Source organism: Marmota monax, unplaced genomic scaffold (assembly GCF_021218885.2).
Source record: "Marmota monax isolate L192 unplaced genomic scaffold, Marmota_monax_Labrador192_F-V1.1 WCK01_AAM20220418_F8-fsc00127, whole genome shotgun sequence".
NCBI lineage: Eukaryota > Metazoa > Chordata > Mammalia > Rodentia > Sciuridae > Marmota > Marmota monax.
In genome coordinates, this window is record NW_026692894.1 from 3,881,745 (window position 1) to 3,908,959 (window position 27,215).

The 27,215-nt window shown below is 39.2% G+C and overlaps 1 protein-coding gene across 5 annotated transcripts in view; it reads left to right on the forward strand.

The window, feature by feature from the left end:
- The window catches only part of Btbd9 (BTB domain containing 9), a 410,025-nt gene that overhangs the window by 258,554 nt on the left and 124,256 nt on the right, over nt 1–27,215 (forward strand). For all 5 annotated transcript variants that reach the window (XM_058581418.1, XM_046450749.2, XM_046450748.2 and 2 more), the window contains one exon: nt 11,459–11,568. In XM_058581418.1, the coding sequence (XP_058437401.1) occupies nt 11,459–11,568 (110 nt within the window). The remainder of the gene's footprint in view (nt 1–11,458; nt 11,569–27,215) is intronic.

Consider the following 27,215-nt stretch of genomic DNA (forward strand, 5'->3'; position numbering starts at 1 on the left):
AGGAGCAGGACGAGGAGCTCTGCGCCCTCCCCCGCCTCATAGAGCTTTGGCTGCTTCTGCCCAGCCCTGATGGAAAAAATCAATTCTGGCTTGAGAATAAAATAGAGGTTCTCTATACCAGGTAAGGTAGCTGCACAGTTGAGAAAGGCTATACCATAGCAGGATTGAGTTGGCCATATGCTGAGATCCCCTCTAGGTAACACGCCCATCACCCACAAATACTCCCAGCATGTTTCACCACTTAGCTTCTAGGAGTGCAGTAGTCAGACCTGCATCTTCCATGCAGGGGGTCAGAAACATCTTCCTAAATAATCTCACCAGCCCAAGAGGGAAGAGCTAACAAATCCAGAAGGTGGGGTTTTCCTGACAGTTGACCTAGTTAAGTAATTCTAAAGTAAAACTAAAAATCCATAAGCCTCAGTATAGTCTCAAAATTTCCTGTTCTATTTCTAGTTTCCTACCTCACAACCTGCTTGAAAACCAGACATCTTCAGAAAACTAATATGAAACATACTAGAACAACAGGAAAACATTATAGGGAGATGAAAACTTAAACAATTCCCTACTCTCCGTAGAGAATTAAGGTACATATGGCAACCCTAGACCAAATAGAAGGTGCATAAAAAAAGGAACATTTAGAGAATATGAAGTATGGTTAGAAATTTAAAATATTAAAACAAAAATGGAAAACTCAATAAATAGCCTAGATGAAGAAGATGAAGAACTCTCCCAGGAAGTAGAACAGAACAACCCAGTTTTGGCATAAGAGAAGACATAACTGCAGTTCAAGACTAGGAGGCCCCAAAGTCCAAAACTAAGAGTCTCATAAAAATTAGAACAAATCCAGAGGAAGAAATGAATAGCAGTAATTCAAGGAAATTTACCTACATAGAAGTCTGTGGGTTTCTAGATGGCAGGGCCCCTCTGAATGCCCACCACATTAGAAGAAAATAAATTTTTATAAAGGCATAGCATCATGAAATTTCCCAATACTAGGGATGTGGAGACAATCGACATGCTTCCAAAGCAAGACATGGTTTAAAAAAGAAACAGAAAGAAACCAGGTCACATATCATAATGTCTTTTCAGTAACTGAACTAGAAGCTTGACAGGCAGGAAAACAGTACAAAGTTTGAAGGAAAACTATTTTCAACTTAAAATTCTGTTCCCAGCCAAACTACCAATCGGGTCTGAAGGCATGCTAGAGATACGTTCAAACAAAGTCTTAAAATTTTCATTTTTCAAGAAGCTTTTGGTAGACGCATTCTACCAAAATGACAGAATAAACCAAGAAGGAAGAAAGCAGGAGCTACAGGGTGCAGGCTGGTAACCTGTGAGAGAGATCAGAGCTATCCCCAGAAGGATGACAAAGGCAGACCCTAGACAACAGCTCGTGTCAGGCGTTGAGGTCACCTAGACTTGACTGAAACTGGTCAGAAGGCCGGGGAAGATGTCCTGGAAAAGAAGGTATATCTAGAAATGCCTGATGCATCAGAATGTCTTGAGAGGAGTGTAGTCAATGAAGGGAGACTCATAGGAAGGAGGTGAATTCATGTTGAGTGCATACAGAACTAAGCAAAATAAAAATCAGCCATTTTTAATTCTAACAGGGAAAAAATTGTGCAGAAAAGGCAAGTACTCCATGTAGTAGTCCTGGAGTGACATCTATACATTCACAGTGCAAACACTGTCTCTTGATCCAACTGAAGTTACAATACAGTATAAACTAGGTGTAGACAGGGACGTATGGAGAGGGTGAAGCTAAACCCCCATCTTATGTCACAGTAGATTGATCAGTACAGCCTAAAACCAGGATCATCAAGAAATAGCACTGGAAGCATGTTAATTATAGATGTAAGATAAACCCTAAAATAATAAATTAAAACAGGTAATGGTGTCTGCCTTGGGGGAGGGGGGGAAATGGAGCATGGAAGGAGATTTTTCATAGTAAACCTTGTCAGCTATTTGACTTTTTAAACTCTATGCATGTATAACCGTACTTAACAACAACAACAACAAAAAAAAAAGGTAAAAAAGAAAAGCAGTTCAGCTGGCCTTGTTTTGTTTTAATAAAGAGGCCAAGCCCCACAACAGTAGCAGTGACTATTAGTAATGGAATAGAAGCTTACTATTTATTTTTAAAAATATACATGCTACTTGATGTTCATTACACTCATAGGTTTTTCTTTTCTTGAATTTCTTAAACACGTGGAAGGACTGACATTTCCTTTCTGATCACTGTCTTAGCACTAATGCTGTACCAGTAGAGTCTAGGTCATGAATGATTGAATTCTCAAGAAGCTTTGGGTTGGAAATTTTTTTTTTTTTTTTGCCAAATTTTTCCACCTTCCAACCTGCTTGCTAATCCACCAGAAATATGGATTGGGGGCAGGCTTCAAATTGAGCTTCAGCAGCGCATAGGATTCCTAACACCAAGCGTGAATATGGTGAAAGTTCTTTTAAGATGACTGGGCCCAACAGTGGGATTTGAATCTGTGGTGTCTGCTCAGCCCCTGCTGTAAGCAACAAATTCTGTAGAGTCCCAGAATAGTGCCACTTGGAGGGTCTTGCTCTTTTCTATTTTGTGTGTGTTAAAATTCTAACGTATTGACACATTTTAGCAGAACATCTCTAATACCAGTAGTCCTGGAATTAGTTCAGTAATCCTTCATGCTATTTGGAAACTGGAGTACAGGCTTCCACAGCAAAATCAGTCATACACTTCAACTTCAACAATCCCTGAGATGGTGCATTGTACATATCCATATCAGTTTTGGCGTCCAGGACAAAAGATACTTGTATGCAGCTATCCCTCCTGTTCATGTTTGTGTGTTCTGCCTGTTGGTGATGCACATTCTTTTCCAGTTTTCTCTAATATTTTATCTGCTTTAACTTCTCCACCTCTTGTTAATAGCTTTCTGCAGAATTATACTGATGCTTGAATTCCATGCTAAGAAAATCTATGAATCTTTTTATTCTTGTTTTCTCTTTCTTTCCTATTCTTTTCTCTTAAATAGAGGTACAGAATTTCCTAAGTGGGAAAGGAGGTTCCTTGAAGTTTTCTGTAAAGAGTCTAGGTATCCCTAGTGGGACTTGGAGTTGGGCTTATTTCTGAGTGCACTTCAGTTAAGTTCTCTGAGGAACTGTTGCCTGAACATGGGTTTCTTTATATAATTGCAAAGAACATAGAGGTTTCTAGGACCATTATATTCTGTTGCTCTTTGAAATCTCTAGCCTGAAGATGAACTTGTATTACTGCTATATGTAAGACTGTATGTCAATGCAATATACATACAGTATCTGATCTTGAATTACAATGTGTGCAGTTTGGGTTTTCCATGGAAGAAACAGCATGCAAAAGTTGCACATGGGATGTGTTCAGAGTTGTTAGCTTTTGTTTTAATTCCAGTGCTAATTTCTCAGGAGTCTGAAATGAAGATTTGCGATTTCCTCGCTCCTGTGCTTTCTTTATTACTCTTAGTTATGACAATTAGTTTTTGCTTCTGTTTTTTTTTTTTTTTTTTGGCAATTCTTATTTCTCAGGGTGATCAATGTGTATATTCTTAGATTCGCCTCCTTGGAGAGAAGCAAATTCTTTTTCCTTCTATTTTCCTTCCTTTCTCCTTTATTTAATCCTGTATTCTAAAGGAAAGAAGAAAAGAAAAACTATTCCTTCAGCCCTTAAAATGTTGTTGCAATGAATGGCATACACCGTAGTCTTAAGTTAAAGAAAAGAAAAACTTTCCTCACCACCATGATCCCAAAGCAAGAATGTTACAGGTCATAGTCACCAAATGGGTTCTTACAGATTCATAAAGAAACTAACAAATTTAATTTTCTTCCACGTTTTCTCTAGTGCACAGTTCCATGAGTCTCATTTGTCTACATTCGTGGAAATGTGCAGCTAATTGGATAAGCTGAAAAAGATAATGCAACCATTTTAAAGATAAAACCAGTGAAATTCTTTCCCCCGCCCCCAGCATCATGGGCTAGGGGAAAAGTTAATGAAAAAATGCAAATGTTGAACTTTTGGTAATTTAGTTCTGTTTCTTAAAATATACTTTGTGTTCATTTCAAATGTTTTATTGAGTAATAAAATTGGTTAACATTATTCCCACATAAGAATTTGTTCACATTAGCATGTAACAGAGACAGAAGAAAGGACTGGTTTATTTATATTTATTTCTTCTATGCCTCTCTCTCTCTCTCTGTTCTCTCCCTTTTTCCTCCCCTCTTTCTCACTCCTTTCTTCCCTCCTTCTTTCCTTTATTCATTTTTCATTTTATGTACACTACCTCCCATTTTCTCTTTATAATAACTTTGAAAATTACAATCTGAGAAAAAACGGAAAGATGAAAAGCAAAGTAAACCATGAAATAAATATTTCTTCCCATGAAATTCAAATCAGTCCCCTTTTTAGATCATAAGAAGCCTACATAATTAGTTTTTTTTTTTTTTTAACTATACCCTGCTAAATACCCATGATAAGTGTACTATGTCCAGACCTCAGACTCATTTCCATTAGAGCCGTGCTTTTCCACAGGGCTAGGTGTGCCTTCCCATTCAACCTGTCTTTTATTCTGGCAGGTAGAGGTTGTATAACTGTCTGCACTTCCTGTTGATGGAGTTTGCTTTTAAAGTTCTGTGCTGAACAGATCACCTACCAAATAGTGGATAATTTCTAATTTTTTAATTTGTTGTTTGTCTCCTAATATTAAAGGTAAATTACATAGAGAGGGATTTGTCTGTTATCCAGTCCTGTAACCCAGACCTAATATCAGCAGATGACACATAGTAAATGTTCAGTTAATACTTGTTGGATGGGTCATTGATCATGGGGTCACGGGGGAGAAGGGGTTTATTTCTCCTTAGCCACATTTGTATTGTTTTGATCTTTGAGTAGGGACTTCCCAGGAAGGCCTTTTGAAGTTCATGCTGCTAGATTCAGGGTTTTAAGATTAAGCTACCATAAGTGAATTGATAATAAGCTCTGCTCTCCTCTCTACCACTACTGCCAGTGCAGAGCCTGAGACTGAGAGGAATTAAGGAATTTACCTCAAATTTTATATTTGAGCTAACATTACAAAGCTCTGATTAGAACCCAGGTCTTTCTCAGGGCTTTGTGTCCAAAATCATAGAGTTTGACATAGTTTAGTCTTGCCTTCCGAACTGTACTGCAAACTTCAGATCCAGGTTTATGCCCTATCTTTCTAGCCTGTTCCTCGCAGGGCTGAGCATAATTTATTATACCTAATAGATGTTTAGTGAATCTTGATTAATAGTAGATTTACCTAGGATACCTATAAAGGGCTATTGAGTGGTTAATGTAAAAGCAGAAAATTTAAATGAATTAAATAAATTTTAGCACTTATGTCATTGTCATATGATTTCTATAAATACTGTAATTATTTATGAGATTAATTTCAAATATAATTTTATATTTTATAATTAATTTATGAGATTAATTTCAAATATAATTTTATAAGTTGAAGGCATATTATAACAGGTATTAGACTCTATTGGTGGGGCATGGCAGTGCAAACTATTCAAAATTCATGTTTCCCCAATAAAAACAACAAATATTAATCTCTAGTGTTGGAGTGGCTTTCTGTTTTGAGAAGCACTGGGTTATGATGTATTAGTAATTATTCTTACCCATCTTATTCCCTCCATACGCTTGATTCTATATAGCATCAATTCTCTCTGGAGACAAGATGACTTCTTGTTTCATTTGCCCTTCAGGTTGAGCAGTGCAGGTGCTGAAACATGATTGCTCCCTCTGCAGGGCTGATGGCCAGACAGCAGCGGTCAGGGCTGCTCAAGACGGCAGCTCTGCTTAGGCTAACTGCACCCAGTGTTTAACCTTTCCATAATTCTTCTCTCCCAAATAAGCAAATGCTGCAGGGGCCCTTTGCTGAAGTCAGTAGAGGAGAATCTATAGCTCCACAGATCAGCCAGAGGGAAGGTTTTCTAAGAGCAACAAATCTTTTCTGTTGCAACATGCTTTTTCTAGAAGCTTTTTGTCATTCTGGCAGCAAACTGTTTTCCACTTGCTGCCTTAGCAACAAGAGCTGAAGTCACTCCCCCTCTAGTCTGTGGTTTGATTATAAGAGCACTAACATTATACCCAGAACTAGGAGAAAATACTATATTGGAGAAACCTGCTGGCATTACATGCTTCTTGGTTTAGAGAATTATTTATGTACATTCTTAGTATCTCTTTGAAGGGAAAGGTCAAATAGAAGGACTTGGAAATGGTGACTCCAAACCCCAGGCGGTCCCCAATCTCTAGTAAATGCTGTATTCTGGCCACAGCATAGAATGTTTTTTTTTTTTCCCTCAGAGTTCTCCATAGCTACTTGGGGGAAAGACCAAAATGTTAAGGATCCCTCCTTGTGTACCAGTCTGAGGCCAATTAGTTTTCAGTATTCTTTGTTTAACCCAAAAATGTAAAGTTCAATTGGAGAATAAAACTTTGTTAACCAAAGAATAGAATTCTGATGGATTTTGACTTTAGTTGATCCCTTGAGAGCTCATTTAAATATCTCTAACCAAATTCAATTTTATCTTGTAATAGAACATGCCCAGTACAGACCAGTACATGACTGGAGTAAAGGTCAGGGGTCAGCTATGACCACAGATGGGCTGTGGCCCACCAGGATGGGGCTAGAGAATCCTGGGGCTAAGGTGGGAGTGTGCCAGATGCTGTTTACTCTGTTGACACCCTATTGTGTTTGACTTAGACTTTGACTAGAAGCATTCTGACAAGAAATGATAGAAAGGCAAATATAATGTAGGGATTTATACTTTTTCAAGACAGGTAGGGAATGCTTTGAAATCTCCAAAGCAAAATGTCTCCAGGTCACAGTATTTTGGTTTCTCTCTGTAAGGAAATGCTCCCACCCCCCCTTTAATAAATTGAAACTCCCAATGTCTTGGGTTTGCACATGAAAGAGTCCCTTCAATGGGTGTGGGTAGCTGGGCCACGTGGCCCTGATCAGCCTCCCTGGACTTCACCTTCCCTGCCAAAGAGGGATGCTTGGGGAGGTGAGCAGTGAGGTTCAAATTCTAAGCCTAAATATGGTTAAAAGATTCTTCCCTTGCTTCCTCACACACAGCTGAGGCAATTTTTTTTTTTTTTAAGACTAGGGGATCAGAGCAGAAAATATCATGGAGTCAGGAAATCTACATTCTGAATGACGCTTGCTTCTGTGGCCCATAGTGCCCATACTGAGCGACCCTAAGAGAAGAGGGACAAGACCCCACTTGAGTTGGTGAAGTCCGCTCCTTGACCTGAGTCTTTATGGATGTGCCACTTTAGCATCCACAGTCAGGAGTCTCTAGGTCACTGTGATGTCACTTTGAGAGGAAATGCTATTTTTTCCTTTGTAAGTTAAAATTCCTAACTTTTGGGGTTTGGGAGTTACTCTTCTAGACAATCAGTATGCTCCAAACCTAGAAATTCGGCCTCTAATAATCTACTCTTAAATTTTCTCACTTAGCTGGGCAAGGTGGCTCACAATTGTAATCCCAGCAGCTCAGTAAGCTGAGACAGGAGGATTGTTAAGTTCAAAGCCAGCCTCAGCAACTGCGAGGTGCTAAGCAACTCAGTGAAACCCTGTCTCTAAATAAAATTCAAAAAAGGTCTGAAGATGTGGCTCAGTGGTCGAGTGCCCCTGAATTCAATCCCTGGTACCAAAGATAAATAATAAATAAATTCCCTCACTTAAGTAACCTCTAAAGTTCTCTTATTGACCTATTTTTATACAGAAGGAAACTGAAGTTCAAAAAGGGTTTTAAAACATTTATTTTCCTCCAAGTGACACTCCTAATTGTGTGGTGGGACTAGGCTGCAACCCTGTTCTGTTGGACTCTAAAGCCCATGCCATTGTAAAACTCTACAGTACCCTTCAGTTTTAGCATGTTGTCCTTGGAGGGCTTAGGCTTCATTTTATTAAAGAAGACAGAATCTCTTTCACCCTCAGCCTCACAGCTCCAAGAGACTTTGGTATTGAAACATCCTGTTCTGAACTGTGTTCTGGGTCCAGGCCCTGTCAGCCACTTTAAGACAGCTAACATAGGGAAGGGAGGAGAGTGTTAGAAACAGACTGTTACAGTGGGGCTCATGCGGACAGCACTCGTCCTCCTCGAACTGGCCAATCTGTTCCTCTCTGCCTTCCCCAGCACCATTTAAGTTTTAATTACCTTCCAACTGTCTGAGCTGCTGTTGAGGACTTCAGAGAGAACAAAGGATACCTGTTACAGTTTTCAGCAGAACACCTCTCTACACACTGATGAAGTCACTAGCTGCCACTGCCCTTATTACCAGGTTAAATCAGAGTCTGACTGCACTGGAGAGAAGGAGGTGAAAAGGAAAGAAAATAAAATAAGCCTTAGGCTTTACCTGTTTGTTATTCAGGATTTTTTGTAACAGATAAAATGTGGTACCTACTTCTGTTTGGGTGTTATGACCAGGTTTTGCTTTATTTCTCAAAAAAGTAAAAAGAGGAATCTCTTCTATCCTTAGTCATTGGGTTTTCAGTGACTCAGATGGTAGTAACTCCTCTTCAACCTTCAGGATGCTCCATTCTGAACCCCATTAAGGTAATATGCTCACAATCAAGGACAGTGCCTGTGCTGCCTACCCAAACCTGTCATTCCCCAGGATTCAGGGCACTTCCCCAAGCTGGACAGGGCCTCTGCATGCTAATGTAGAGCTCTCCACTGTCTCCACCAGCCACTGAAGTTAGGCCGTTAGTTGAAGTGATTTGCAGTTTCTAGTCTAGAACATGAGTGTAGGAAAAGGTCCAGGATATTTACAACTTCTTCCTTGAGGAAAAGGAGCGTGACTGTCTATATGCCTCTCCCTGAGTGTCCAGCTGCCTGCCCCGCCCCCCACCTCCTCTCCTCTCCTTCCTTGCTTCCTACCTGGGGATCGAACCCAGGGCCTTGCAAATGCTAGGCAGTATGCAACCACCAAGCTGTATCCCCAGCCCTGAAGCGTGACTTCTTTCTTTCAACGGTTACTATTTTTTAAATGTGTATTTTTATAAGATTATGCCATTTTAATAAATTATGCTATAATTTGTAGAAACTTAGAAAGTATTGTAGAACTAGAATAATCAAACTTGTTATGAGCATTACATATAGTGGGCTAATCAAGAAGTGTGATGTACAGCGGTGAATTGCTAATTTGACCTCAGAATTATGCAGCAGAGATAACATTATCTTCTTTATAGAACTTTTTTTATCAGGAGGCATCTCTTAGTGCTTTTCCAACCATATGTATTATTTTGTTTATTATCACAAACACTATCATTAAGGCTGTAAAATGCATTCCATTACCACTTTTTATTTTCAATTACTTTTAACTGTGGGAGTGGAGGTGGTGAGTTAGGGGAAGGTTGCATATTCTCTCCCATTCCTGACATTTGTACCAGGGTAAAATTTGGGAAATGACTGTTAACTAAACTTGGAAAGCCTGATTCCATACAGTGAAAGAAAGGAAAGAAAGAAAGGAGAGGGAAGGGAGCTTTGTAGCATCCCCTTAGGTCAGTATGGGCTGTATTTGACCTTAGAACACCAAGGAGGGAAAGGCCCCGCTCTTCACTGTTGACCACTTCCTGGCTTACTACTCTGCATGGTAGGAGAGCAGTCTCTCCTTGGGAGGACGCCAGACCTAGGGAAGAGGAAAATGATCTGATCCATTTCCACCAAACCACATTCCCTGCAGCACTCAGGCTGTCAGGGCCTGTGCGGTTGAAAATGCTATGCTGGTTGAGTTGCTGTGGGTTTAAGGAAATGGACAAAATTAGATTCAGGTCCAGGTGCCAGGTTTAACACACCCCTTCCCTTCCAGAAAGCAACCAGGGAGATTGTTGCTGCCAGTAGTAGATGACTCCACAATCTTTCCTGCTCATACCATTAAGAACATATTTTAAATGAACCCACCTACTAAACCCAGTAAAATCAACACCTGTCTGCCTTAAGGACTGAAGAGCGGAGATCAGGGACAACCTCCTGCTTAATCAGAGAGCTCTGATTCTTGGTGCAGAAAGAGTGGTGTCTCCCTGCTGTAAGTCTGAGCACACTGAACAGCCAGTCTAGGAGATAACATTAATATCAGTTATGAAGATGAGCGATCAGCTTGTGTCAAGGAGCAGATGGCTAAATGAGGTGCATAGGGAATGCCCAAGATTCGGGCCTGAAGAAACAGGAGGGAAAATAGCCCTTGATACAAAAACTCTAAATATAGTCTTCTTAATGTGAATTTTAAAAATCAGCTTTTACATTATACAGTTAACCCGGAGTGATGAGAAATGTAAGAAAATTACCAAATTAGTGAACAGCGATTAACTCAGAAGTAAAATTTTATCATCTAAATCGAAGGTTGTTTTACACACAGAGGGAAGAAATTACTAAAACCTTGCCCAGTCTGTCATATCCTAATTGAAATCTGTTCCTTTAATATGCCCCATCCTTCTGAGTGCATAGTTCGTAATTTGGAAGAGCATTATCAGTTAACTAGTTATTTTTCCTGGTTCTTCCTTTGAATTCCGTAAGACAGTGTGTGCACATTCCCTGTGGAATTGTGTGACACTCAGAAGAGTTTGTCTGTTCATTAACCTGTGAACTATCAGTCCCTTTGGAGAGTGAAGGGAGCAAGTCACTCCAAGGTTAATGCTTGTTTGTCGAAGATGAAGCCTCTTGGGAGATAGCGAAGGGTGAACAGGCCAAGATGCTCAAGACCTGCCCGGTGAAACCCTGCACCATGTGTAGATGCCAGATGTGTGTGGTCAGGAGGGAGGCTGCAGAGCAGGCTGGGCCACCTCTGCTGATCACTTCCTCTGGTCAGGAGAAGGCTTCCCAGCAGTCAGGTGGGTGGGCCTGGCGTAAGTATATGGGGTTAACTTCCTACTAGCACTTAGGAGCAGTACTAAAATAAGACACTGGGAAGGGTTTTCGGTAGTTTATTTGCATTTCTCCTTTTAAACAGGAAAGCAATATTGATTTCATGCATTTGTCTCCAATGGATGAAATCTTCGATTGAGTTGGAAGGCATTTGATTTTGACTATATTTGTGCACATGTGCGCAGATACATTCCTAAGCCTGGGCCAAGTAGAAGCTATTTGCTATTCTCCAATGTAAATGTTTCGTGGACATACACGAGTACTGACATTCAAGGCTTGAGCTGAACAGTACCTGGCATGATTTTCTAGGTAAATCTAAGTTTTACTTAATTCTCTGGGAAGTGACATCACTTTGACTTTGCTATAATTATTTTAGGCTTAGTTAGAGCCAGCTGAGGAGGAAATTCAGGATCTGAAGTCAAGTTCAAAGTCTCCTTTAGTTCATATCCTGGTACACTATGTGTTTAAATGAAGGACCTTATCCTGTTTATCCTTGGATTATGATGGAGTTCATTTTCAACAGATTTTCTTTTCTTTTTACCCTTAGGTATATTCGAATAGTTGGGACTCACAATACAGTAAACAAGATCTTTCACATTGTGGCTTTTGAATGTATGTTTACAAACAAAATCTTCACTCTGGAGAAGGGTCTGATCGGTAAGTATTATAATACTTTTGTTTTGTTATGTATACTAAGATATTTTGTTATTCCTTTAACTCATTATAATCAGATCTAAGGACTCTGGCTTAATGACAGGAGATGGCTTACATTTTTAGAAGCAGTCAAAATAGTAATTCCAGTTACCTTAAAGGAAAAGAATATAAATATTGTACTAGTAGTTAAGAATTTAAAATATTCTCGTGATTCATTCAGAATTGCAATATAGAGAATGCTCTTGATAGCCGGGCAAAGGCTTTCATACCAAAGGCTTTTCTATATTTTAATGGCAGTTGAGATTGGGGAGGAAGTCGGTCTGATATTGATCGGATGCTCATACTTTCTAGGCCTAAGACAGTATGTTGGCTTTTGATTTGGTATGAAGGGTGTGCTCAGCTGTGGGAGTATCTTCCTTTCACAAATGTGTCAGGCCATATTTACGCTGCTTAGCCAAGTTCACCTCAGGAAAGTGCCTGCCTATAATTTCAATGAGACCCAAGTGATTGAACTGTCATTGCAAAAGTCAGGTTGATGGGAAATACTGCCTGACCCATCTTTTGAAAGGTATTTTGAATTTTGGATTAGTTGTTTCCTTGTTTTCTGATGTGCTTGTCTTTGGTTCGTTGTTAGGTAGTGCTTAGCTGGGCACTGTGTACAGTCAGTCCCGGGTTGATGGATCACAGTGTATCATGAGTGGCTTTTCTCATTCAAACTACCTATCCCTCTTCTCTTTTTCCCATACTCACATGTCTTTACTTCCCTCCTGCAAAGATCATTGTTAAACTAAAAAGATCTTTGAAAATGTGTCTCTGCTCCCTATGTTCAGAGGTAGTAGGAGGTTGAGATGCTCCTGCCTCACAGCACAAAACAGAATTGTGTGTCTTTTCCAACGGACTTGGTTCTCTAGACCATCTCAGTCCTGTCACTATTGGGACCCATGTCCATATCAATACATGTCCTGAAAACTTGGTAATGATTAGAATGGGAAAGAGGAGTGTAACTCACGGATGTTCACCAGTTCTTTGAATGGTCACAGCCTAAATTGTCCTAATACCTGTTATGTCCTGTTAATCCTTTACTTATGGCAATTTGGGAGAATAATATTAATAAAGTAGCAGGAGTTAAAAATTTCCAATGTATAGAGAACTTTTAGAGCTCAACTAAAACCATTGTTTTAGTTTTAACTTTGTTATGGATATAACTTTTAATATTAAATATCAAAGTTGACTTCTGTATTTTTAAGTAACTTTGAAAGTTAACAAGTTTGAAGCATTACCTGGTGTTACTGTTTTTTAACTCTGTAGGCTGTATAGGTTTGAGGAAGGGCCCTTCTTTTCCTCCTTTTCACCCAGGTTCTTCTGTAGACTATAGGCCTCACTGTGTGAGTGACCGTGCAACCTGGAGAGTCCTCACTAACCAAGGTCCTGCTTATTCACAACATGGATAGCATCAGGCTACTCGATTCAGCCCCAGGTGCTGCATTTTTTAACATTCTCCACAGAAGGTGCCATCTACTTAAATCAGTCCTACTACAGTGTTGGAGGACACTGTAATTATTAAAGAAACAGGCCCATCTGATGTGAGAGGCCATTACAAGAGTGAAACTCAGGATGAGTTGTAATAAGGGATGCTGTTGTTGGTGTGAGTGTTTTTTCCTAGCTGAACCACTTGGTACCATCAGAAGCAGTGACAGTCGCAGGCATGTCAGGCTCTGAAAGAAGATTGCAGAAATGCAAGGAGTGTTTTTGGAGTCTGGTTGAACACTTTTCTTTGAGCCCTTTTCTATGATGGTCACCAGCTTGACTACAAAAAGCACTGCAATCATCCTCCTGTCATCGTCCCTCAACCAAATGGGAGCAGTGGTGCAGGCAGGCAGCTGTATGTGTACACTTGCCAGCAGATGGCCTGCAGTGGGATCCCCTCTGGCCCTTCCTGGGACGTCTTCCCAGCTCAGAGCTGCCTGTGCTGGGCAGACAGGGAGGTGGCGTGAGTGTGAAGAAGTACAGGGGGATCTCATTATCCTCTGTCTGACATTGCAGCTTTGCTTCACTTGGAGAGGTGTTTGAAATAGTAATGGCCAGCTTTCCATGTTGATTATCTCAGGTGGCATTTAGCAGCCCACAGATCCCAGCCAGCTACCCTGCAGGAACCTCCCAGAAAGGAGTGGTACTCTAGTGTGGACACTGGTGTGTCAGATTCACCAGGAGTTTTAATTTTAATTTATTTTATTTATTTATTAATTTTGAGACAGAGCCTCACTGTGTTGCCCAGACTGGCTTACAACTCCTAGGCTCAAGCAGTCCTCCTGCCTTAGCCTCCCAAGTAGCTGGGAACATAGGCGTGCACTGCCATACCCAGCTCAAAGTTGTTTTTAAGTCACAGATGCATGCTTCTTATTTCTTCCTATGTCCTGTGAAATATGCTATCAACCGTTAAGAACCACTGATATCAACCCTGCATTTTCATGGCAGGAAAAAACATATTAAAACTAAAATAATATCATGAATAACTAAACAGTATCAAAACTTACTTTTATGTTTCTAGGTTCAGAACTTCCTTTTTTTACGATTCCTGGTCATCCTTTCATAATTTGAGACTCCACTAATCATTTTTCTATAGGCCTTAAAAAATGACTTTAAAAGTATTTGTATTTTTATCTGATTTTAATGTTTCTGCTTAAAATATGTAATGATGCCAGAAGATAATACAAGTAAAAATAACCGCATTAGCCACCAGGCATGGTGGTGCACACCTGTAATTCCAGTGGCTCGGGAGACTAAGGCAGGAGGATTGCAGGTTCAAAGCTAGCCTCAGCTACTTAGTGAGGCTGTAAGCAACCTAGTGAGACCCTTTCTCAAAATAAAAAATAAATAAAAAGGGATGGCGATGTGACTCAGTGATTAAGCACCCTGGGTTTAATTCCTGGTACACAAACAAACAAACAAAAACAAGGTATCAACTGCATAAGATTTTAGTCTTCTTTTCCTACCAAAGATTTTCTTTTCTATGTTTGATGACAACATGTCTCTCCTCAATGCTACTTTACTTGCACAGTTTCATGGGGAAGCTTGAGGTTCTCTAGGGTCTTATCCTTGGGACTGCCTCCGAGCTCTACCAAACTGTCCATCTTAGTTGTTGCCACTACAACCCCTTCTCATTTTGTGGCTGCTTCTGGATCTTGCTGGGATGTATTCTGTCCTGGGAGAGTAGGCCCATGATGACTGCTCCTCTGTTAGGAGGCATTTGTAGAAAACTGTAAGCTATCTTAGCAGTGAGGCATGGAAGAAAAATTAGAATAGAATTGGCTACTTTTTATAAGTTTTTTATCCCACAATGTGTTGGAGTCAGATTTTCATTGCTGTGGCCAAAAGACCTGACAAGAAGAGTTAGAGCAAGAATAATTTATTTGGTTCACAGTTTCAGAAGTTCAGTTCATGGTTGGCTAACTCTATATCTCTGGGCCTGAGGTTACAGAATATCATGGTGGTTAAGAGTGGTGAAGGAAAGCAGCTCAGGACATGGCAGCCATGAAGCAAAGAGAGTTCTGCTCACCAAGGACACAACATAAACTCTAGCACCCCCCCCCCCCCCGTGACATACTTCCTTCCACCATAACCTCCCTGACTACAGTCACCACCCAGTTAATCCACTGTGAATTGATTTACTGATTAGGTCACCCTTGTCATAATCTAATCATTTCCTCTGAATATTCTTGCACTGTCTTATACATGAGCTTTTGGGAGACCTAACATTCCACCCCTGGTCCCCAAAAGTTCATGCCCATCTCACAATGCAAAATACATTTAGTTCTTTATCAGTAGTTCCCAAAGTTTCCCAAGATTAAGAGCAAACTCTCAGTATGAACTGCTATAAAAAATCAAAATTAAGTTATATATATCCACTATGTAATGGCATACAGTAAATATTTCCATTCCACAAGGGAGAAATATGGGCATATAAAGAAGAGATGGAACAAAAGCAAGACCAAAATCCAGCTGGGCAAACAAGTTCTGTAGCTCCACATCCAACATCTGGGGCACATTGCATTGTGATGTTCCCTCTGAAGGGTTTGTGTAGCTCCGCCACTGTGGCTTGCTAGTTACAGTCTGGCTTGTCTCTACTCCTGCAGCTTTCTCAGCAGTAGACATTCCATGTTACTGGCATCTCTTAATCTCAGGGGGTCTTCACCACAACTTTTGCTTCCTTTCTACTTCTTCGCTCATCACCCTCTCAGTGGCAGCCCACAGGGACTTTAAACCGCTCACGTTTTTCCTGGCTTTTTAGGCCTTCCTTTGAAATTACAGTGGAAGCCTCCATAACCCCCTAATTTCATCATCCTACAATCTTGTAGAACTAGTACCACATGGTTGAAGCCAAGCTCTGCCAACATTTTGAGAGGTAACCAAGCTTCCGGGCACCACAAATGCAGCAGCCTCTGAGTTACTGGGCAACTGAGCATGGTGAAAGAACTTCCTAGACTGCTGTGTGCAAGTAGGGTGCCCAAGTGTTCTTTTATGAAAAAAAATTTTTTTACTTTACACCCTTCATCCTGAGATGGATGTGCTCTTGCCAATTTCTGAGATGCCCTCAGGCTGTTTTTCCTATTGTGTCTGGGTAAAGTACTCAGTGAATCTTTAGTGGCTATAATCTCACCCAGTTTTACTTGTACTTTTTTGGACAAACTGCAATTTTTCAAATCTTTCTGCTGTTTCCTGCTCCTTATTATCACAGTTAATTTGGCTCAAATCTACCAGTAATATCCATGCTGCCACTTGAGTGCTGTGCTGCCTTGAAATTTCCTCTGCCAAATTAATTAGGCCATCACCTCTAATTTCAGCCTCACAGTAAGTCTCAGGACATGAGCAAGATGTAAATAGTTTTTTGTTGTTGTTTTGTTTTGTTTTTCCAGAATGTAATATGAACGGCCTCTAGTCAAATTCCCATAGAGTTCTTTCTCTCTTTTGAAACCTCATAAGCCAAGTCTTTACTGTCCACAGGCCTATTGGCATTCTGGTTTTCTGTGCTTCCTCCAAAATTGACCATTAAACTTAGAACATTCTAAAACTTTTCCAGCTTGCATCTCTAAACTTTTCAAAATTCCTCTCCAAAACTCCAAAAGCTCTAGAACCACGTGGTTAATTTAGTAACAGAAACAGCCCCATTTCTCAGTATCAATTCTGGTTTTTTTTCCCCTCTGTGACCAATCTTCCTTTTCATTGCATCTTGCCCTTACATTCACACAGAAAAAATAGTCCCCATTACCTGTCTTCAAGAACTATCAACTCACAGCCAGCCTAGTTTAACTCTCTGTGACTTCTTCCTCCATCAGATTATTTTAGAGCCAATCCCAGACATCTTATTATTTCATCCATAAATATTTCATTACATTTCTCTAAAAATAAGGCCTTATTTTTGTAGCCATAATCATAACACTATCATAGTTTCCCAAAATTGAATAATAATTCCTTAAAAAGCATTAAATATCCAGTCAGTGTTGAAATTTTCCTAATTGTTTCAAAATCTGGAGTGAGGGTGTTTGTGTTTTAGGAGTTGTTAAAATCAGAATTTATTAAAAAAAAAAAAAAAAGCAGGGCTAAGGTTGTGGTTTAGTGGTTGAGTGCTTTCCTAGCATATACAAGACCCTGGGTTTGATCCCTAGTGCCATCAATAAATTCAGATAAGGTCCACCTTATGCCAATAGCTGTTATGACTTAAATATCTTTAAATCTACAGGTTTCCTTTCATTTATCTTGTCTCTTGTCTTTCTTTCTTTCTTCTACTCCTCCCCCATTAAAATTTGTTGAAGAAATTAGATTTGTCTTGTAGTTTCTGACAGCCTAGATTTTGGTCACTGAATCCCCATGGTAATGTTTAGCATGTTATCCATCGCTTTTCTGCTTGTCTCCCTCCCTCCCTCCCTCCCTCTCTTTCATACTAGGGAGTGAACCCAGGGGTGCTTAATCACTGAGCCATATACCAGCACTTTTTATATTTTATTTTGAGACAGTGTCTCCCCAAGTTGCTCAGGATCTTGCTAAGATGCTGAGGCTGGCATTGAACTCATGATCCTCTTGCCTTAGCCTCCTGAACCACTGGAATTACAGGCATGCTCTACCATGCCCGGCCATTCCATTTCTAATAACTCAGTAATTAGAGACTAAGTCAGATTCAACTATTATTATTGATGATGTTGTTGTGTTGTTGTTGTTGTTGTTAGTAGTATTAGATAGCAGTGCTCCATAGTAGTGTTAAGTGTGTCTATCAAGCACGGAAAAGCTCTGGTTGTTTCTCTTTAAGATGTTCACATCCATTGATAATTATTTCCTAGATCCATTACTTCATAAACTTGGTATTGCAAAGTGGTTATAGTCTGTCATTCCTTCTTCATTTAATAGCTAGAAAGAGATGAATTCCCTGAAAACTTGTTTGGTAATCCTAAGATACAGTTTGCATAGGGAGAGAAGTCTAAATATTATAGTTTTTCCTTTTATTTACCAGTCTTTAAAACGAAGAAGTGTTCCCTAGCATCCTCAAAAGGTGACCAAAGAGCTTTGATTGTGGGAATTATTAAGGGGTAACAGGTACATATCATTTTGAGATTATGGAATTAAACACATTTGGCATCTTTTAAACAATTGCAGTTATTATTATTGATCTTCACATTATTATCTTTAGCCTCTTTGAATTTGTTCTGGAGCCCTTTTGACACATCTTCAATAGTCCTCAATAGTTCTTTGATTTGTGGCTTGACAAGATGTACCAGGTTTATCTTGTACATTTTGCCTTTGATCTGGAATCAGCCATTTCTTCAAGAAACCTTGGTTCTGTTTAGTGTGAAATGACATCTGGAAACCTCAGTGTAGGCACAGTAGATGATCTTTGTATTGTGTCACTATTTCCAGGCCTTCAGTAGGCAGAGTAGAACATACCTGCACATGTTCTTAAATATTTGTATATCACATATTTAACACATAAAATAGATCATGAATACATCTGACACTTCAAATTCGATATTCCGAGATTGTTATTTAACCTCTCAATCTGTCTTTCATCATCTATTATCCATATTGAAAATCTTGGTCACCAGTGACACAGTTCAATATCCCCAGTACATACAAAATAGCTATTGAATAACAGTACCAAAACTCATATGAGACATATTATTACTGAAAATAGTTTAAGATTTTTACAATTATTTTTGTGTCCTCGGAACATATTGCACTGGAAATATCCCCCCAAGTTACCGTATTTTTAAATTACTTGAAATAATTTTGTGTGGCTCACTATTTCAGTATACTGTTAGTTCTTCTGTTCTATTTTGCTTTCATTATGTAGGGGTTGCCTTTAAAGCATTTTTTGCTTTAGCTCTTTCATCTCTGTGGTAGAAGCCAGTTGACAAAGGAAACATCATTGTTTGGAAAGCATCATAGTAGGACACACATGTCATACTGCTGTGCTCCAGGCCTGCCACCTCTAGAAGTTGACCTGTGGCAAATGTGGCTACTGTACTAAGCGCAAAATAAAGTATACTGAAGTGTCCAGGCCTCAAAATAAAATTCCACCAGAACTGGTCGAAGGAGGCATCTAAAAGTTGTGTATCGCACAGTCAAGCATGGACTCTGCGAAGGAGCAACCCTTAACCCAGAGAGCAACTGTTGGGGCATCCCGTTCAGCTTGAGAATTTCAGTAATTAGTCACCAGTGAATATTCTGGTTTTATTTTTTTTTTAATTTTTTATTATTGGTTATTCAAAACATTACATAGTTCTTCTGGTTTTAAAACAAAACAAAAAAATTAATAAATTTTGTTTTATAACTGTGAAATACATGGTTTTAAAATCAGGTCTACAAAGAAAAGCTATAGTCTCGAGAAATCAAGCTTCTTTTTTTGTTCCCTCTACCCCATATGTTATCTCTTTTCCCTCTTTTTTATCCTATTTAATAAATGTTTGGTATATATAAATATATGTTAATATATTTTGTATTCCTCACTGTTTCGAGTAATTGGCAGCATACTTTTTCTTCACCTTTTCTGTATTTAATGTTTACTCTGGTGCTAGCTACATAGAAAGATATCATTTATTCCTGTTTGTAGCTTCATGGCTCTTGATGTAGAAATGTTGTAGTTTATTCAAAATCTGTTCTCTTTTGATGAACAATTTGGGTTGTTTTTAGTCTTCTGCTACTAGAAATAGTAGCATAGACTTGTGCATAGATCTTTCCCCATTTTTGCTAATCTATCTTTAAATAGATTCCTAGAGAATAGGGATTGCATGATCAAAGGGTAAATGCACAGAGGGTTTTGTTAGACATTGGTAAATTCACTTTCATAGAGATGGTGCCATTTTAAAATTCACACTGGCATTATATGATTCAAACTACTTCCCCACAGTCTAACCAATGGATTTTAGCCAGTTTGATAGGTAAGAAATGGTATCTCAGAGCAGTTTTAAGTGCATTTCTCTTATGAGAGAAATTGAGCATCATTTCATAGGTTTAAGGGCCATTTACATTTCTTCATTAAATAGCTCTTCTCTTCCTCTGAGTCTTCTAGATGAATAGAGAATGTTTTTAGTAAGACCTGGGGGAGCAGTAAACACTACATTGATATTGGAATGTGATATTCAGCATTACAGAAATCTAGTTTTCCTTCTTAAAGTCTCCTGGATCTTCTGGAAAATATAAGCTCTCTGCTTAAAATATACTAACTAGAACATGGAGTTCTAGGCTCAAAAATTCAGGATTCTTTAACCTGTTCAAAGAATAGGAAGAAAATCCTTTTATCAGCTTTAGGCTATTATGTATTTCCTATGTATCTACCAGGATGGGTCCAGAAAGACTGGTGGCTTTTTTTAATTCTAGTTTCTAGTTAGTAGTTGGCCTGAGGCAACCAAAATAGGTAGCATAAGCACAGGAACTCTGTGGCAGAAGCTGTCAGGCCTTCCTGTCTCTCGCCACCCTGTTTGAACAGGAGCACTGGTGCCCCTGACCAGCTGCCCTGTCATCATCACCACCAGAGGCAGGTGGAACAGAGCGTGCCTTCTTCCTCGGAGCGTCTTCCAGTCTCCCACCAGTTTCCCCTGTTGGCAGAACCAAAAGCCAGGCTAGTAAGGGAAGTCTTGAACTGCAGTTTGCAAAGGTTTAGCCTTCGAGGTGCAGGCTAGAGCCAGGGAAGGCGAGGAGCTCAAAGGCTGAAAGCAGCATGAACGGGGCTCCTTGCAGGGGGAACCCGCCCTCTGAGTCAGCGCAGCCTGACATGGTGAGGCTGAAAACATGTGCCGTGGAGGATAGCAAAGGCACAAGCAGTGAGAAAGGTTAAATATTTAGTTGGGATATAAAGAAAACCTTGGTTTTTTCTTGCCTAATAAGATAAGGCTTCACGAAGAGCTGCATGTTGAGCTGAGCCTTGAAGAATTCGGTAAATTTTACAGAGCGCAACAAAAGTGCTAATTTACGTAGCAACAAAAGTAGGTGACACTTATTTCCCTCCCAGGAGCTGAAGGCAGGAAATAGAAATAGTGGTCTAGAGTTGCAACTCTCATTTAGAAGTAGTTTAAGATTGTAACAGTGTGTTCAGAATTGCTGTAAAATTTCTCAGAAAGTAAACAGAGTTGGAAAGCTGCATGGTGATGGGCTTTGAAGCCACTGAACTAGAGCTACATTATGCCTTGGGTACTTCACAACTCCATATAGAAAAATAAGTGTCCCCCGCGGCAGAAACAGAGATTTGGGAGAAGGGAGTTCATTAGTGTAGGAAGGCGTTAGAATGTGGCAAGAAGCACCCTGCCCAGCCTGACCCGGGGCCCCCATGCCCCGTGCAGGCAGTTCCCTGGCGAGTCTGGAAAAGGCTAGAGACTGTTTCTTTCCCAGCTGATTCTTCTCACAGATTTAAGGCTGATTCTGATTGTCAGTAAAACTTAACTTCTTTAGCTACTATAAATGACTTGGCATTAAGCAGACACTTATTAAGAGGCTGCCAAGTGTACCTTGGGCACTGGGGAGAGAGAGAGACACAGGTGTAGTTTCTGCCTTGAGAATCATGTGAGCGAACGGAGGAGGAATTAAAAGGTGACAACACAGTAAAATAAGTTGTGTATTGGGGTATTCAGCAGATATGGTGGCGTCACTGAACAGGAGCAGAAGCCTGAGCTGAGGGAACGGCACCAGGGAAGAGCTCCCGCCAGAGGGGTCATCGGCTCAATCCTAAGGCGGAAGCTCCAGAGAATCACAATGGTCATCCTGTGAAAGGCTGTATCTGACCACTCCACAGCCAGAGCCCCTTCCCGTGGACACCTGGCATTGGGTGGGGCATGGGAGAAGAAGAGCGACAGTGACGTGTGTAGTTCACTTTTCCCCTGCAGAAGATAAAGTGAAATTCTCTCATAAGAGATTTGGTTTTACAAAAATCTCAGAGAAGTAAAGGCCCCACAATAATGCATGATGTCTGTCTCTTTTTGCTTCCACAGAGCCTGTGTTCCCCAAAAGGAATGGGATGCAGTTCTTCTTGGGGAATAGTATGGGGTGATGGTTAGAAAATGACTTCCTACATTTAAGAATCTCAATTTAGAGTGTGGTCAGTTGGGTGCATACATGTCCTTTCATTAGTCTCTCCACTTTTTATTTTTTAAATAAAGGCTGCCTGAAAAAAGATTTTACAGCTCTTGTTTTGTAGGGTTTATTCCTGGGTGCGTGCGCAGGCACACCCAGGTAATATAAATGTGTACAACTTGTTCTTAAATGGGACATTTCAGAGTATGTATTTAATATCACATGGGAATATTGCTTCTCACAAACCATGATTCTGCCTCAGACTGGCATTATGAATGGTGAGATTACAATAGGCAAGATGTTTCTCTGGCATTGACCGTGCAAGATATTGTGGTGGTCAGGGGAACCTAAGATCTAATTTTGTTGGCTTAGTCCTAACCCAGTAGACCAGTCCTAAATCTCCAAACCTAGGAACTTTTAAAATTAATGTTTTGAATAGGTATTACACATAGATATTCTTATTTCTTCCCTTTTTATTAGAAAAGGTGGCACATATTCACATACTTTTTTCAGTTAACAGTGTTCTTGGAGGTCTTTCTTTACCAGTACCTGTAGAGTTTTCTCATTCTGTTTTACACCTGTACAGTACCCACTGGTGAAGGTGCTATAATTTATTTAACCAGTCTCCTTTGATAGATAGACTTGTGGGTGTTTTTGTCTTTTAGTGCCAATAAGAATTCTGTAATCACCCACTGTAAAAACAGTGAGTTTGATCAGTTTAGGCAAGTCTAATAAAGCCTAAAATAAAGAAGTAGCCATTCCCAGTACCACACACAAAGAAAATATACCTATTGTGACCTTAGAACCAGTGACATAATTTGTATGGCACAGTACCAAATGAAAGCATGGGACCCTATGTTCAGAAGCTGGAAAAAAGTGTCATTAAAGGCTTTTTAAAATGTTTTTTCCTTTCTTTAGTCTCTCTTAACTTGGCATGACTTTTTTTAAGGGGGAACAAGGATTGAATCCAGGGGTGCTTAACCACTGAAACACACTCCCAGCCTTTTTATTTTTTATTTTGAGACAGAGTCTCATTAAGTTACTTAGGGTCTTTTTGAGGCTAACTTCGAACTTGTGATCCCTCTGTCTCAGCCTACTGAGCCACTGGGATTATAGGTGTGTGCCACTGTACCTGGTTACTGTTTTTATATTATACAATGATAATTTTAGATGCAAATATAAGATCGTTTATATCATATGCAGAATCACCAAAATTGCATAGTTCTTACTTGGTAGTTTATACATGTTATGAATTTAGTTGTTACCAGAACAGTGAAAATGCTGTACAAAACTAATAGAACTGATTTTACTTCACTTATTGATACATGCACATTCTATAAACACTTTCTACTTTTAGTTTGTTAATAAGTAAGGAAGGACTTAAAGAATCTATAGAGGCAGGCATGATGGTTCAACCTATAGTCCCAATTACTTGGACCCTGAGGCAGGAGGATCACAAGTTGGAGGCCAGCCTGGGCAATTTAGTTAGCAAGGCAGTGTCTGAATAGGCTGGGCTAGTCTAGGCTGTACTGGATAGGGCTACCGATGGAGCTTAGTGGTAGAGCTCTGGTCTAACATATGCAGAGCCCTAGGTTCAATCCCCAGTGCTGATCCCGCCAACCCCTGCCAAAACAAACAAACAAATAAATGACTGGGTTCTGTTCCTTTTCATTCTGTGTCATGATTTTCAGCATGTGTATTTGGCTAACACAGAGTACTAATGAGAGTAAAGAAGGATATGACAGAGTTCCTTGGTCATCAGTGCTCCTTTGAATGCCTTTACCTTTTTATTTTAAACAAATTTGAGTTTGAAGGGAAAGTGTCAGCAGCCCTGCTCAAATTGGTTGTGAACATGTCAGGTTTCCCCAGCATTTGACTGTAGTCTCACAACCTACAGGCAGGGAGAGTCCACAGCCTGTCCGTGCTTTGTGGGACATCATGAACACCATACACAAATTGGACAAGCAGAGAATGTTGCGAGTACACATTTTGCACATCTCCTCTGCTTGTGAGCATTTTCATTACACTTGGACCTTTAAAAACGTAAGTTCGAAGATGAGATTATTAAGAAAAAAAACAGGGATAGTGGATTATCAAACTAAGTGAGGGTCTTCTCTGGGTGTAGCAAGCTGTCTGTAGAGGTCACGTGCCCATAAAGCTGGCCCTGATCACTGCTTCTATTTGACATTGCTGTGGTTTTCTTTAGTATATACAGTAACCAGTAAGATGTATAATGTGGGGGAGAATCCACTTCATAAAAACTGAAAGGTAACTGGTAACAACCCGAGAGCTACATTCCTGATTTATACCTAGTTTATCCGTGGGCACCCATTCCTGACTCATTTGCCATTAGAGATGAGGACTGGGTCAGGGACAAAGGTGGGAGCTGGTAGGATGCTGTGTGCCCACAGACAGTGTGGCCAGGAGGTGCTGATGCCAGAGAGGTCTGCACAAATGGCCAGCTTTTTTTCCTCTCTCAAACTCCTACGTGGAAACATAAGAAACTATAAATCTTTAAGAAGAACTGAGTAATGGAATCTCACATTCCTGCTTGAGAAAATAAAGTAAACATGTTGGTTCTTTCCATCTTAATCTACAGATTTAATCCAAGACTGCTCAGAACCTCATCTCTTCTTTAAAGTTTATTTTTCAGATTTCCAAGAGAATAAGTAAGTGAAAATATTTTACTCCCCCACAAAAAACAAAACCCTGAAGAAGTAAAAATTTAAAAAAAAAATTAGAAATCTCATGTCATCATATACTAATATTAGTATTGCACACTAAACAAATTATGACATTATTGTGAGAATAAGCTGGTAGATAAATTAAGCAACTATCCAAACTCTGAATTAGAATCCTAGTAGTTTTAAGAATACAGTGCAAGATAAAGATGACATTTCCCATCTGTTAAGAATGGAAGGGTTACACAGCAAGTGATGCTGAGACAGTTGACAATTGAAAACAGTTATGTGAAATTCTTCCTCATAGAGTATACCAAAATAGTTGTCTGTTCAAGAGTTAGATTTTTATATTGTTGCTCCAAAGGAACTGTAGGGAGCCATTAATAAGTTTTTCTGATTTCAAGGTAGGGAACAACTTCCTCAGCATAAAAGCAAAGGAAGAAACCATAAACAGAATTCAAAGGTGTTTGACAAACTGAGAAAAAAAATAATTGCAACATACATGACAACAAGTTATGATTTTTAATTTAAAAGAAATACATAAGTAAGAACCCCAAAAAGAAAGTTTATATAAACAATTTGTTTTTTTTTAAAAAAAAGCATATGAAACAGAATAGTCAATAAACTTGAAAGAGTTTAGCCCACTAATAATTGAAGAAATGACTATTGATATTCCATTTTTTTGGTTTAATTGCAAATATTTTTACATTTGTATTTATGTAAGTAGCACATTCACCATTTCTCATCAAAAACATAGAAATCTTTAGCTATTGGGTAAGAGGAAGAAATAAAGTATATTCCAAATAAGAAGGGAAAAATGACATTGTCACCATTTGCTGAAAACATAATCTTATATACAGAAATGCCTACAGACTTCAGACTATAGACTCCACAAAAAAGCTTTTAGAACTAGTAAATGCAGTAAAGTCACAGGATACAAAGTCCATACAGTAAACTATCTGAATGGGAAATCAAGAAAATAATACCATTTACAATAGTTACAAACATAAGATAAAATACTTAGAAATAAATTTAACCAACAAGATGAAAGATCCATATACTGAAAACCACAAAACATTGATGAAAAAATTTGAAGAAGACAGACATATACTGTATTCATAGATTGAAAGAATGAATGTTATTAAAAATGTCTGTTACCCAAAGCATCTACAGATTCAGTGCAGTCCTTTTGAAAACTGTAATGTCATTTTTCATAGAATTTTATTTAATCCTAAAATTCATATGGAACCATAAAAACCTCAGTATGAAGCTTGGAGGTATCCGATTACATCATTTTGAAATATAGTACAAAGCTGTGGTAATTAAAACAGCATGGAACTGGGCAAAAAAAGAAACACATTGACCAATGGAAGAGAATAAAGAGCCCAGAAATGATCCTGTACATGCAGAAATGATTTTCACCCAAGGGGCTAAGTACATGCAACGGGAAAAGGATAAAAGAGCCTCTTTAATAAATGGTGCTGGGAAAACTAAATATTCTCATACAGAAGAATGAAAATGGATCCTTATCTCATGCTATATAAAAAAACCTCAAAATAGATTAAAGACTTAAATATAAGATCAGAAACAGTAGAACTACCAAAGAAAATGAGGAAAACTATCCTACATTGGTCTGGAAAATGATTTTTTGGATTCAACTTCTAAAGCACAGGCAAGAAAAGTAAAAACAGACAAATGGAATTACATCAAACTAAAAAGCTTCTGTACAGCAAAGGAAACACTTACAGTGAGCAGAGACAACCAACAGATTGGGAGAAAGGATTGCAAGCCATACATCTGATAAGGGATTAATATCAGAGAGTGCGCACTCAGTGGCAAGAAAACAAGAACAAAAACCAACTGAGAAAATGAACAAAGGACCTAAGTAGACATTCCCCAAAAGAAGACACACAAATGTCCAATAGACAGAAGAAAAAAAAGGCTCACAATCACTAAGCATTAGGGAAATGCAAATTAAAAGCACACTAAGATATCATCTCACACCTGCCAGAATAGCTTTTATCAATAAGACAAAAGGTAACAAGTGTTGGCAGGGATGGGAGGAAAGGGAACCCTTGCACACTGTGGGTGAGAATGTAAATTAGTATAACCATTTTGGAAAACAGTATGGTGGTTCCTCACAAAGTTAATACTAAAATTACCATATGATCCAGCAATCCCACTTCTTGGAATTTACCCCCAGAGTTTTAAATCAATTTATTGAAGAGAGATTTGTACTCCCATCTTCATTGCTGAACTATTCATAGTGGCTGAGTTATAGAATCAACTGTCCATCAACAGATGAATGGATGGAAGGAAATGTGGTATATATACTCAGTGGAATACTGTTCAGCCTTTAAAAAGAAGGATATCCTGTCATTTGTGGTAATGTGAATTAATGTGAATGGAATTGGAAAT